General features: G+C 47.3%; 1 protein-coding gene across 3 annotated transcripts in view; it reads left to right on the top strand.

Annotated features, from left to right (window-relative positions):
* The window catches only part of rab24 (RAB24, member RAS oncogene family), a 44,060-nt gene that overhangs the window by 20,095 nt on the left and 9,330 nt on the right, over positions 1–14,635 (top strand). For all 3 annotated transcript variants that reach the window (XM_038795425.1, XM_038795428.1, XM_038795426.1), the window contains exons 4-6: positions 67–145; positions 1,215–1,282; positions 1,807–1,906. In XM_038795425.1, coding sequence (XP_038651353.1) covers positions 67–145; positions 1,215–1,282; positions 1,807–1,906 — 247 coding nt within the window. The remainder of the gene's footprint in view (positions 1–66; positions 146–1,214; positions 1,283–1,806; positions 1,907–14,635) is intronic.

The raw sequence follows: 14,635 nt of genomic DNA, 5'->3' as shown, positions 1-14,635 counted from the left end.
GGCATGTCATGTTCTCTTTCTCAAAGTTAAGAGTGCAAGTAGTGGATAAATTTTGTTCCCCATCAGGACACTGCAGGATCAGAACGGTACGAATCCATGAGCAGAATCTACTATCGAGGAGCCCGAGCAGCTGTTGTGTGTTTTGGTAAGAAATTTGCAACTGCGTTCTGCTTGTGCTTGCACTGTGTATAATCTCAGTTGTGGAGAGTCATAATTTGTAGTGGCCATTGAGGGACTATTCGCCAAAACACCATGAATTTAGATTCGTGCCGAATCAAAACCTGCTGCTGTTGATAGCGATGGTTTGTTCTATGTTGCTTAAATTCGAAGTTGCTACAGCATGACAATTGGAGAGCTCCACTACCTGGCTGTAACTTGAGCAGTTCCATTTTTTCTTCAAATTGTTCGGAAAAAGAGGTTTAAAGAAGCATGTGACATAAACTGCTCCATGAAGGATGGCCTGTACAGCTTCGGCATGAATTAATCAAGAGATATGGGAATAGTGTGGCAAGGTGGAATTAAGGTAGATCATCAGCCATGATCTTGTTGAATGGTGTCACAGTCTTCTGGGAGCAAATGGCTTACTCCAGCTCCTATCTCTTATGTTCTTGTACTAATTATCTCACATGCCATGTACAATGTACCACTGTACAATGTCATGACTCTTTTCACTCCGATAGTTATTTAATTGATGCAGAAATGACTTGGTAGAGCCGCATTATCCTGGGCCCAAAACATATTTTTCAACGCAGCATCAGAAATTACATTCAGATCTGATGTACAAAAGTATTTTGTAAGATGATCTTTTGCATTTTGGAATATTATGAATTCTTCCTTGAAAAGCTATTTCTATTTTTGGAAAATTCACCGGATTGAGTTTTTAATGAGCATGTTAAAAGATGCTGCCCATAGTCATCAGATAAACCTTTGTGTCACCTTGAAGTGGGAGGATTTATTTATCAGCTTCTGTCCAATAGTGGGAAAGAAACAGACATGACAGACTAAATTTAAAAAAAATACTGCCCCATAAACTGTTGGTGTGGGGAAAGACTTCCACTGAGCTGTTAATAGCAATACATAAATACAAGTCTTCAGCACGTGCTCACAATTTTGCTATAGATTGCAATAGAATCCTCCACATTTCTGAAAGTACTTTAATAATGGCTGTTCCCTGGCATTATATGTAATTATTGAATGGCATTTCTGTCTTCCAGATCTAACTGACAGTAGCAGCTATGCAAGGGCAAGATTCTGGGTGAATGAAGTCCGGAACTGTGAAGAGGTAAGTTTGATATAATGCAGAGGAACTGATTTTAACCCTTGCTCTGCTGAATAGATAGGGCTTTGTTTGTTGTTGGTTCCAATCAGCATTTTGAAGTAACTAATTTGTAGTATGGGCTATGACTCTCACTATTATTCCTGTTTATTATGTCAGAAGGTGTGATTATTGTGTGTGTTAGATTTTCAGCAGCTGAGAATATGCAATGCAATTTGCACTCAGTGGGGCTGACAGTCTCTGGTCTACTTGGGGTTTGTGCAGAGGAAGTACTGTTGGCTCTGGGATTGTGGTCAGGAGGTTTACAGTGTGGATTATGAAACCAGTTTGTTTTGGGGGGTTTGTTTGCTGGATTTGCACTGTGGGTTTAGTTTACTTTAGGATTTGGCGAATGTATTTACAGTGTAAGCTGTGGTGCTGATCTATTCTGAGGTTTGGGTAATGGTTTTGCAATGTGGTTCTAGGTTCTCGTGCGTTTTAGAGTTTAAACTGGCCGATTGACAGCTTGGGTCATGATGTTTCTTTTTCAGCATTGCAAAATCTATTTGTGTGGAACCAAGAGTGATCTTGTACAGAATGATCGCAGTGCACGGGGAGTCGATTACCATGATGTTCAAGATTACACAGATGGTAAAGTCTATTACTTTGCAAAATACTACCCGTAAGAAGTTAATGTGCTGTTATTTTGTTTAAGCTAGTAAGGAAGGACTCATTGAGTGGAAATATTCCATACTGGTATTTTCTGAGATTCTCCTTGTGGGTCGGTTTAAAGAGGAAAATAATAACTATTTGTGATGTGAAAATTGATCTGGTCAGGCTTGAGTGAAGAAAGAGTTTCCCATTAATGAGATGTATGGGCAATTCTACGCAGCTCCTTTTCTGAGCTAACAGTAAGTCTAGTAACATTTAAATCATCAATAAATTTACAGTACTTAAAGTTGACTAAAGGTGTTTTCTGCATAGGTTGTATTATAACATCCACAACTAAGAATTCACTTATTCAGGAGGCACCTCTTTCAGCTGCAGTTTAACATGTATATTTGAACATGTCCTGAGGTTGAATTAATGTTATATGTGGTAGTCTTTAATGCCCTGGCTTCACAAAGGACGGGACAGTATGCATAATGGCAATAGTTACTGCATCCGTAATCTAGAGGTTTAGACTAATATTCCAAAGATACGAGTTCAAATCGCACCATGGGAACTGGAGGAATTTAAATTAAACTAATAAATCTAGAATAAAGATGATAGTTTCAGTAGTAATGTTAATTAAACTACCGGATTGTCATCAAAACCATCTGGCTCACTCGTCATTCAGAGGAGAAATCTACTGCCCCCATTCTCTAAGAACAATCTACGTTACACAGTGCCCAAAGTTTACATGAGACACCAGAACTACAGCAATACGGTTGACTTAAATGACCTAGCAAAACAGTCAGTTGTATCAAACCTAGACAGAAAAGTTTCATAAAAGAAAATACCAGATGGACCACCCAGCATTGATTTATCTGAAAACGTGACAAAGGTACAGCCTACCCAGTCGACTCTTCCCCACTGTCACCAGACTCCTAAATGACCCTCTTATTGACTGACCTCATTAACACTACACCCTGTATGCTTCATCCGATGCCAATGCTTATGTAGTTACATTGTATATCTTGTGTTGCCCTATTATGTATTTTCTTATAATTTCTTGAATTTTGGTTAATTCCCTTTTCTTCCCATGTACTGAATGATCTGTTGAGCTGCTTGCAGAAAAATATTTTTCACTGTACCTCGGTACACGTGACAATAAACCAATCCAATCCAATCCAAAGACGTCCTCACACGCTGCTGGGGCTTGCGTCAAAATAGCGAGAGCTATGTCACAGACCAATGAAACAGCAGCCTGACAACCATTGTACCAGATTCGTTCATCACCTTCCCCGAGTATGTCCTGCCCCACCAGCAAGATAGATCCACCAGAGATAGTTGGGACAGTGAGTCGTCAGCATTGTAGCCTCATGTGTTACGGACGCCAGACCAGATCCCAACAGTGGCTGAGTTACTGGACCAGAACGGCAACTTTTTTGTATTTTTAAGACTGTGCGAAAGACTGATTCACTCCAGGAATAATTGCATGAGAAATAGGGCTTGGTTACTTTCACAAACAAAACTTTATTATACCAGAAGAAAAATAATATTTAAGCTTTTAAACTTCGAACTTGACAAGAACAGCTTACATGTATCTCTAAACCCTAACGCACAATTTCCTATTAAATAGCATGTCGAATGAACTTACACCTCTCAACTCCACTTACACAGACAGGCAAAAATTATACTTGCATTGCAGAACATTTTCCTGCTGGTAGTGAAGCTCTTTCTGACCCTGTCCAAAAGCTTATCTGTGTCGTAGTTTTTTCAACGCCTCTCCTGAGCGTTCTCCAAATCCTTCTGCCCACATCTGTTCAAACAAGATTCTTTCTTTTCTCTGAGTTCCGCCCAGCCCCTCAAAGATGGTTCTGTCCAGACAGGTTCAGACTGAATGCATCATCGTTTTCTGGACTTTTTATTACCCACTCCTGTTTACACAAATGAACAGGGTAATGCTATGAATATGCAACTAACATCCAATTTATGGACAAATGAAGCCATCAGACTACGTAATGGGCTAATGGTGGGTCAGACAAGAGTGTCCCGGAAGGCAATGGATCTTGAGTGAATCACACTGACTGAACAGAGCTATCCTGTTTATTCCCATTAACTTTTTTAAAGACATATTTTTTTTGTTGAGCTTTTTACATTTTAATTCACGAAGCCAAACAAAACCAGCACATATGTCAACAAAAGAAGTTCCAACCGACAGCTGTAACAATAGCGCCCCCCTAAACGAAGATACTTCTCTTGTGGACTTTAGATTGCCACACACAGCCAAAAAAAATATTTACAGTGGTTTATGTACAATGTGGTTCAGGCATTAATTTGCCAGCAAACCGGTCTCTTGCAATTTTCCTCCCTTCTGCCTGTCTCCTGTTTCTCTGGGGTGCGTTCGGCCTCCTTCACTCCATCTCTCCCCCTCTCCCCCACACACACACACACCTTTTGCTTCCTTGTTCCGTGACTTCTCTTCCCCCCCTCCTCCACCCCACGCATAATTTATTAGTTGCTGGTTGTGAACAGGTCTTGAAACAAGTTGGTGAATGGCTTCCACATCCTGAAAGCCTTCTGACCCACAGATGGCGAGCTTTACCTTCTCCAGCCTGAGAATTTCTGCCAGGTTGGACAGCGAGTCTGCAGCCTTGCCAACAGGCCGAGCAGGATTCTCTGGAGGGTGATCAGGGAGCAGAGTGATAAAGGCTAGGATGTCAGCTCCCCTCCCCCCTAAAGAGCTCTGGCTGCTCTGATACCCCGACGACCGTCACTAGTGGGCACGCTCTGCCCTTACTCCCACAACGCTGGACATGGCCTCAAAGATAGACGTCTTGTGCCCAACAAGTCTGGGGCACGCCCAGAACATGAGTGTAGTTGGCTGGGCCTCCCTGGCACCATTCGCAATTGTCCTCCATCTCCGGGAAGAACCCGCTCATTCGTATTCTCATTGGGTGTGCTCTGTGCACCACCTTTAGTTGTGTTAGTCTCAGCCCTGTAAATGTGGAGTTGAAGATTTCCCTGTGCAGTGCTTCGATTCAGAGTCCTCCCCCTATCTCCCTGCCTACTTCTTCCTGCCACCTCTTTGTCTCGTCCAGGGGTGAGTATACCTCTTCTAACAGTCGTCCATACATGTCTGAACAGTTCCCCTCCCCTAGGTTGCCCGCGTTCTGTTGTCTTTCTAGTAGTGACTGATGGACAATTCAGTTAGTCCGAAGTTTTCCCTTGTTTGATTCCACGTTCAGAGCGTGGCTCCTGGCCTTTTTGTGTATCTGGCTGGTGGGGGGGGGGGGGGGGGGGGGGATGGATAGGAGTGTGGTTGTGGCTCACGCTCTGAGACGTCCCTGCACTGGAACCTTCCTCAATCTCTGCTCCTGGTTCTTTGATCCATCCCCACATTCTTTCTGCGATGGCCGCCCAGTGGTAGAACTGGAGATTCGGGAGGGCCAGGCCTCACACATTTCTCCTCCTTCGCAGGATTTTCTTTCTAATCCTCAGGTTCCCCCTGCACCCCCCCCCCCCCCCCCCCCCCCCCCGCCCCCCTCCAACCCTCAAACAAATGCCATGATTAACTCACCAACTGTGTTGAAAACGGCCTTGGGCCCTCCTAGATGAGGAGGGATCGGAACAGGAAGAGTAACCTCTGCAGTACTTTCATTTTGATGATCTGCATCCTCCCTGAGAGTGGGAGTGGACTCCATCTCTTCAGGGCCCTTTTGACTTCCTCCACCAGAACCGTCATGCTCCACTTGTGGATCCGCGTCCAGTTTGCATCCCAGGTGGTGGAATTTGATCTGGGCCAGTTTGAACGGCAGTCCCTCTAGCTTTATTTCACCCTCTCCCCTTGCGGGTTCACAGGGAAGATTTCGCTCTTACTCAGGTTGAGCTTGTAACCCGAAAAAGCTCTGAATTCCTTCAGGAGTTTCATTATTCCTTTCATGCTGGCCAATGGGTTCAAGATGTAGAAGAGCAGGTCATCTGTATAGAGTGAGACTCTATGCTCTCTGTCTCCCCATTGGATACCTCTCCACCCACTCACCGCTCTTGAGGGCAATCGCCAGTGGCCCAATTGGCAGAACGAACAGCAGTGTGGACAGTGGGCATCCCTGCCTCTGTGCAGCTGGACATACCCGGAGCTGGTGGTGTTTATCTGTATGCTCGCCATTGGAGCATTGTATGGTGTACCCTGGCCCAAAACCAAACCACTTCAGTACCTCTATGAGGTACTTCCATTCAACCCCGTTGAAGGCCTTTTCTGCATCCAGGGAGATGATCATTTCTGGCATTCTCTCCCTGGATGGTGTCATGATCACGTTCAGCAGGCGTCTGATGCTCGCTGTTAGCTGCCTGCCCTTGACAAAGCCCGTCTGATCTTCCGTGACTACCTCTGACGCGCGGCTCTCTAGCCACCTTGCCAGGGCCTTCACCTTAGCGCCAGTGTTAAGGAGCGAGATGGGTCTGAAGGACCCGCACTCTGTCGAGTCTTTGACTTTTTGGGGATCAGCGATATTGAGACTTGAACCAGTGTTGGTGGTAGGGTTCTCCTTGCTAGTGAGTCTGCAAACATCTCCCGCAGGTGCGGGGCCAATGCTGGCGTGAATTTGTTTTATCGATGTCCACCTGGAATCTGTCTGGCCCCAGCGCCTTCCCCACCTGCATGGAGTTAATGCTCTCCATGACATCCCTCTAATGGTGCTTCCGGGTTCCGTCCCAATCTTCCCCTAAGAAGAGCAAGTTCAGTCCGTCGAGGAACTGCTTCAGCTTTGAGCCCCCACCGGTGGTTCGGAGGTGTACAGCTCCCGGTAGAAGGCTGCAAGGCCTCATTGATTTGCTCTGGTGCTCCGACTAGCCTGCCGCTTCTGTGTTTTACCTAAGCTATTTCCCTCGTGGCTGCCTGATTTCTCAGCTGGTGGGCCAGCAGGTGCTGGCTTTGTCTCCATGCTCGTAAAATGTCCCCTGTGTCTGGCAGAGCTGCTGCACTGCTTTCCCAATGGAGAGCAAGTCAAAGATCATTTCTAGCTTTTTCCTCTCCTCCAGTCGTTCAACAGGAAGGAGTCGACCAATTTTTGCCTAGCCACTCTCTTCCTATCTTTGCATGCCTCGAACGCCATAATTTTCCCCCCTTATCACCGCCTTGCAACCTCCCTATTCTGGTTGTTGGTAACGTACCCAACTTTGATTTGTGATATCTGTTCACAGAATGCTTTGTCGGCAAGGAGGGCCGTGTCCAGCCTCCATGGGGGGGGTGTTGTGCCCAGCCAGTCTCCAACCTCATGTCCACATAGTGTGGAGCGTGGTTGGAGATTACGATTACGGAGCACTCCGCTCCTACTACCCCTGGAAGCACCGCTTTCCCCACTAAAAAGCTGTTGATCCTGGAGTAGACCTTGTGTATCTGGGAGAAGAAGAAGTCGTTCTCTTCCCGGACGCGTGAACCACCATGGATCCACTGCCACCATGATGGTGTTCAACTCTCTTACCATAAGACCATAAGACATAGGAGTGGAAGTAAGGCCATTCGGCCCATCGAGTCCACTCCGCCATTCAATCATGGCTGATGGGCATTTCAACTCCACCTACCAGCATTCTCCCCGTAGCCCTTAATTCCTCGCGACATCAAGAATTTATCTATCTCTGCGTGAAGCCATTTAGCGTCCCGGCCTGCACTGCACTCCGCGGCAATGAATTCCACAGGCCCACCACTCTCTGGCTGAAGAAATGTCTCCGCATTTCTGTTCTGAATTTACCCCCTCTAATTCTAAGGCTGTGCCCACGGGTCCTCGTCTCCTCGCCTAACGGAAACAATTTCTTTGCGTCCACCCTTTCTAAGCCATGTATTATCTTGTAAGTTTCTATTAGATCTCCCCTTAACCTTCTAAACTCCAATGAATACAATCCCAGGATCCTCAGCCGTTCCTCATATGTTAGACCCGCCATTCCAGGGATCATCCGTGTGAATCTCCGCTGGACACGCTCCAGTGCCAGTATGTCCTTCCTGAGAAGTGGGGCCCAAAACTGGACACAGTACTCCAAATGGGGCCTAATCAGAGCCTTATAAAGGCTCAGTAGCACATCGCTGCTTTTATATTCCAACCCTCTTGAGATAAATGACAACATTGCATTCGCTTTCTTAATCACGGATTCAACCTGCATGTTTACCTTTAGGGAATTCTCGACTAGCACTCCCAGATCCCTTTGTACTTTGGCATTATGAATTTTCTCACCGTTTAGAAAGTAGTCTATGCTTGGATTCTTTTTTCCAAAGTGCAAGACCTCACATTTTCTCACATTGAATTGCATCAGCCATTTCCTGCACCACTCTCCCAAACTGTCTAGATCCTTCTGCAGCCTCCCCACTTCCTCAGCACTACCTGCCTGACCACCTAACTTCGTATCATCGGCAAACTTCGCTAGAATGCCCCCAGTCCCTTCATCCAGATCATTAATATATATGGTGAACAGCTGCAGCCCCAACACTGAACCCTGTGGGACACCGCTGGTCACCGGCTGCCATTCCGAAAAAGAACCTTTTATCCCAACTCTCTGCCTTCTGTCAGACAGCCAATCCTCAACCCATGCCAGTAGCTCACCTCGAACACCATGGGCCCTCACCTTACTCAGCAGCCTCCTGTGTGGCACCTTATCAAAGGCCTTTTGGAAATCCAGATAGACCACATCCACTGGGTTTCCCTGGTCTAACCTACTTGTCACCTCCTCAAAGAATTCTAACAGGTTCGTCAGGCACGACCTCCCCTTACTAAATCCATGTTGACTTGTTCTAATCCGACCCTGCTCTTCCAAGAATTTAGAAATCTCATCCTTAACGATCGATTCTAGAATTTTACCAACAACCGAGGTTAGGCTAATTGGCCTATAATTTTCCATCTTTTGTCTTGATCCTTTCTTGAACAAGGGGGTTACAACAGCGATCTTCCAATCGTCCGGGACTTTCCCTGACTCCAGTGATTTTTGAAAGATCTCAACCAACGCTTCCGCTATTTCTTCAGCCACCTCCCTCAGAACTCTAGGAAGTAGCCCATCGGGGCCAGGAGATTTGTCAATTTTAAGACCTTTTAGCTTTTTTAGCACCATCTCTTTTGTAATGGCAACCATACTCAACTCAACCCCCTGACCCTTTATAATTTTTGGGATATTACTCATGTCGTCCACTGTGAAGACAGACGCAAAGTACTTATTAAGTTCTCCAGCCATTTCCTCGTCTCCCATCACTAGCCTTCCAGAATCAGTTTGAATTGGCCCAATGTCTACTTTGGCCTGTCGTTTGTTTCTTATGTATTGAAAGAAACTTTTACTATCATTTCTTATATTACTGGCTAGCCTGCCTTCATATTTGATCCTCTCCTTCCTTATTTGTCTCTTTGTTAACCTCTGTTTGTTTTTGTAGCCTTCCCAATCTTCTGATTTCCCAGTGCTTTTGGCCACTTTATAGGATCTCTCTTTTTCTTTGATACATTTCCTGACCTCCTTTGTCAGCCATGGCTGTCTAATCCCTCCCCGGATAATCTTTCTTTTCTTGGGGATGAACCTCTGTACAGTGTCCTCAATTATGCATACAAACTCCTGCCATTTTTGCTCTACTGTCTTCCCCACTAGGGTCTGCTTCCAGTTGATTTTCGCCAGTTCCTCTCTCATGCCCTCGTAATTACCTTTATTTAACTGTAACACCATTACATCCGATTTTGCCTTCTCTCTTTCAAACTGCAGACTGAACTCAACCATATTATGATCGCTGCTTCCTAAGTGTTCCCTTACTTTAAGATCTTTTATAAAGTCTGGTTCATTACATAGCACTAGGTCCAGAATAGCCTGCTCCCTTGTGGGCTCCATGACAAGCTGTTCCAAAAAGCCATCTTGTAAGCATTCCATGAATTCCTTTTCTTTGGATCCACTGGCTACGTTATTTACCCAATCCACCTGCATATTGAAGTCCCCCATGATCACCGTGACCTTGCCTTTCTGACATGCCTTTTCTATTTCCCGGTACATGTTGCGCCCCTGGTCCTGACCACTGTTAGGAGGTCTGTACATAACTCCCATTATGGTTTTTTTGCCTTTGTGATTCCTCAATTCTACCCACACAGACTCCACATCATCCGACCCTATGTCGTTTAGTGCCATAGATTTAATTTTGTTCTTAACTAACAAGGCAACCCCACCCCCTCGGCCCACCTCCCTGTCTTTTCGATAGGTTGTATATCCTTGGATGTTTAACTGCCAGTCCTGAACCCCCTGCAGCCATGTCTCTGTGATGCCTACCACATCATAATCATTCACGATGATCTGTGCCATTAGTTCGTCTACTTTGTTACAAATGCTACGAGCATTCAGGTAAAGTGCCTTAATGCTAACTTTCTTATCATTACAGATATTGGAAGTCCTAAGATGTCCAAAGTTATCCTTCCTTTTTGTTGCATTCCTAGTCTGCCTCAAGCTTAAATCCACCTGCCTACATGTTATCCTCCTGCGTATCTTGCCATTTAACTCCATGCTCCCTGTCGCTTTCACTTTCCCTTCCCCCCCCAACTCAGAAGTTTAAAGTCCTACTGACCACCCTATTTATCCTCTATGTTTGATAGTTTCCTTAATTTGGGGCTGGATCTGTCTGTCCGTGGGTCTTGTATGCAGTTAAACCTCCCTCCGAATCTGAGGTGGCTGCCCCGCAATATAAACCCCATTATCAGCTGCTCCAGACCCTGAAAGAACGCTTTAGGCAGAAGGACCGGAAGGCACTGAAACAGGAACACTAATTTTGGGCAAGTTATTTATCTTAATCAGCTGCACCCAGCCTGCCAGAGACAATGGAACGCTGCCCTATCTCTGCAAGCCCGCCCTCACCCTACTCTCCAAACTAGTAAAGTTCCTGCGAAGCCATGTCCAGGCTCATGCCACCTGAACCCCCAAATAGTGAAAGCTAGTCCCAGCACACTGAAAGTTCGGCCCCCTCGTCTCAAGTCGTCATCTTCCGCCCCCCCCTCAACAGACCCAACCACAAATAACTCACTCTTCCCAACATGTAACTTATACCCGCAATGAACCAAAAATCTCCAATATCCCCATAATATCACCCATCTCCAGGTCCCTTACAATGGACACAGAGGACACAGTGGCTCTGGCCCCACTGCCGGTGCAAGAACCATGTTGTGTATCTGCCTCACATTAGACGACAGCTTCCTGGCCTTCACACTGTCCGTCTGGTCCTCTCCCACAACCTCCAGGAGACACGGCTCCAACCTTAATGCCATAAACCTTAGCTAGAAGTTTGAATGTACATTAAGCAAAGAAATCGGCCGATATGACCCACACTCCAATCCTTATCCATTAGAAGCCTGCCCCAGCATCTCCGGAAGGGAACCCTGTGACAGTGAATCATTATATATCCCCAACATCCATGGATCAACGGATCCACAAACTTCTTATAAAATTCTGCCAGGAACCCATCTGGCCGCGGTGCCTTCCCAGACCGCATCTTCCCAAAGCCGTGCTCACTTCCTCCAACCCCAACGGCGCCTCCACAACTCTTCCATTACCTGAGGAAGCTCCAACCCCTCAACCTCAACATCTCCTGCTTGTCCTTCAGCAGCTCCGACTAACGACCCTCGTGGAAGATGGGGTGTGCTGACCTGCCTTCAGCTTCAAATCCACCCAAAGCAGTGCATTGTCTGAAATGTCCACCACTGAATACACCGCACCATTTATCCCAGGGAGCAAAGTCTTACCCATCCTGAAGAAGTCAATCCTTGAGTGCACCAGGGAACAAAACAAAAACTTCTTACTTCCTGGGTTCACAAACCGTCAGGGATCCACCCCTCTACCTCGTCCATGCATGTCGCCAACACCTTCGCCACCCCTGAAAAAGACAGCAACCTTGGCCTGGAGCGGTCCAACTTTGGATCTGAAACAGTTAAAATTCCCCCCCTAAAATCAGGTGGTGTGTGTCCAGCTCCGGAATGGCAGCCAACAGCCACTCCATAAACTTAACATTGTCCCAATTTGGGGCATACACGTTCACTAACACCACTGCCTTCCCCTTCAGTCTACCTGTAACCATCACAGAGCGACGCCCCCACTCCGCGACCACCATCTTTGCCAGAAACCAAACTCTTTTATGCCAAAATTGCCAACCCACCTGACCTATGATCAAACCCTAAATGAAAAGCCTGGCACATCCACAACTACCGCATCTGATCTGGTCCCACACCCGAAGGTGAGTTTCCTGCAGGAACACCACATCGGCCCCCAAACCTTTGAAATGAGGAAAAAACCCGTGCCCAATTTTACTGCCCCCCCCACGTGCCCGTCCCAGTCAGTATTACAATTAATCTTCGCCCACTCCAAGACCCCCTCCTTCCGTTGGTAATTATGAAAGCGGATACTCACCACTCGCAGCAGCTCATTCGGCCTTGGCTTTTGCCTGAGCGCCCGGTGACCTCTGTCCAATTCCAGAGTGGGAGACACCTCATCCCCATTCACAGACCAAGAAAACATCTCCGCAAAGTAATGAGTTGGCTTCAAGCCCTCCGATCCCACCGGCAGCCCCACCACCCTGAGGTTTAACCATCTTAACCTGTTCTCCAGATCTTCCACATTCAGCCTCAGGCCTATGTTGCTATCCACCGCCATCGTAATCTCACCCTCCAACAAGGCAAGCTGATCCTCGTGTTGTGACTGGGCCTCCCACTTCACCTTAACCCCCTCCATGGACACCCTGTCCTCCTCCAAAATTCTCCCGTAAATCGTGTAGCCGTAATAATTGAATATGTTCAAGACAGAGGTCATTAGATTTCTGGATACCAATGACATTGGGGGTAGGGGAATAGTGCAGAAATAGTTTTGAGAAAGAAGATGAGCCATGATCTATGTAAATTACGGAGTAGACTTGATGGGCCTATGTTCTGCTGCCCAGGCACAAATCTCTGGAATTTCCTCCCTACACCTTTCCACCTCACTCCCCTCCCTACACCTCTCCACCACACTCCTCCCTACACCTCTCCATCTCTCTCTCCTCCCTACACCGCCCCACCTCACTCTCCTCCCTACATCTCATGTCTCGCTCGCTCTCCCTACACCTCTCCACCTCTCTCTCCTCCCTACACCTCATACCTCACTCTCCTCCCTACACCTCTCCACCTCACTCTCCTCCCTACACCTCTCCACCTCTCTCTCCTCCCTACACCGCTCCACCTCACTCTCCTCCCTACACCTCTCCATCTCGCTCTCCTCCCTACACCTCATACCTCACTCTCCTCCCTACACCTCTCCACCCAACTCCTTCCCACACCTCTCCACCCCACTCCTCCCTACACCTCTCCACCTCTCTTCTCCCTACACCGCTCCACCTCACTTTCCTCCCTACATCTCATACCTCACTCTCCTCCCTACACCTCTCCACCTCACTCCCCTCCCTACACCTCTCCATCTCTCTCTCTTCCCTACACCTCTCCACCTCACTCCCCTCCCTACACCTCTCCACCTCACTCCCCTCCCTACACCTCTCCATCTCGCTCTCCTCCCTACACCTCATACCTCACTCTCCTCCCTACACCTCTCCACCCAACTCCTCCCCACACCTCTCCACCCCACTCCTCCCTACACCTCTCCACCTCTCTCTTCTCCCTACATCTCATATCTCACTCTCCTCCCTACACCTCTCCACCTCACTCTCCTCCCTACATCTCATACCTCACTCTCCTCCCTATGCCTCTTCACCTCACTCCCCTCCCGACACCTCTCCACCTCGCTCTCCTCTCTACATCTCATACCTCATTCTCCTCACTACACCTCTCCACCTCACTCTCCTCCCCGACACCTGGCCAAACTCCTTTTGCCTCCTGGGCCTCCAGTTGCTTTTTGGCTTTGCCCAGGGCCACCTTCACCGCAGCTTGTATGTCTGAATTTGTCTCATCTCGGTGTTCCCTCAATTCTCTGGAGAGGAGTGTTCTCCATCCATCCCCTGATGAGGGGGGGGGGGGCTTTTCGTGCGGCGAGTCGGTTCCTCCCACTGGCCAAGTCAGAGTTTTGCCGCCTCGCGTGCTGGTCGACTTGACCAATTGATGTTTGACCAGGCGCTTCCCACTCCTGGTCTCCACTCGTCCTCTGCACTGGCTGTTATTTGGCATCTTTCCTTCTATCTTCATTTTGTTAGTGGCATGGGGATGATTTGCTTTGTTTGCAGGCGCTCTTCGGGCAAAAAGTGCCTATTTTTCAGTTTCGCGGGAGTGTGCGCCTTCTCAGCACACCCCATCACCGGAAGTCCATATTTTATTTTATAATGCTCCTGTGCAGAATCCTCCCTACACCTCTGCACCCCACTCCTTCCTACACCTCTCCTATTCAATTGGCCAATTCACCTATCCTGCACTTATTTTTGGATTGTGGGGTGAGACCCATGCAGACATTGGGAGAATGTGCAAACTCCACATGGACAATGACGAGGGGCCGGGTCCTCACGACTGTGCAGCAGCAGTGCTAAACACTGTGCCGCCATGCTGCCCTCCACTAAACCTCATCTGATGATCTCCTTAGAAAGTCAAAACAACTGAGGCAAATAACCTTCTGACTCCTTAAACCAATTGACCAAGACTCCAGGAGGCAGCAGCAATTCTTGTATCCTATTCAACTCTGCTAAGCCACAATTTATCTTCCACAACCCAAATTGTCCTCTCCTCTCATGAACTTGTGAAGTTTCCATTTGAAGGGTTCGAGAGATCCATA

Source organism: Scyliorhinus canicula, chromosome 4 (genome assembly GCF_902713615.1).
Source record: "Scyliorhinus canicula chromosome 4, sScyCan1.1, whole genome shotgun sequence".
Classification (NCBI taxonomy): domain Eukaryota; kingdom Metazoa; phylum Chordata; class Chondrichthyes; order Carcharhiniformes; family Scyliorhinidae; genus Scyliorhinus; species Scyliorhinus canicula.
The sequence above is the reverse complement of the archived record's forward strand: the minus strand, read 5'-3'. Positions and strand labels throughout refer to the sequence as shown.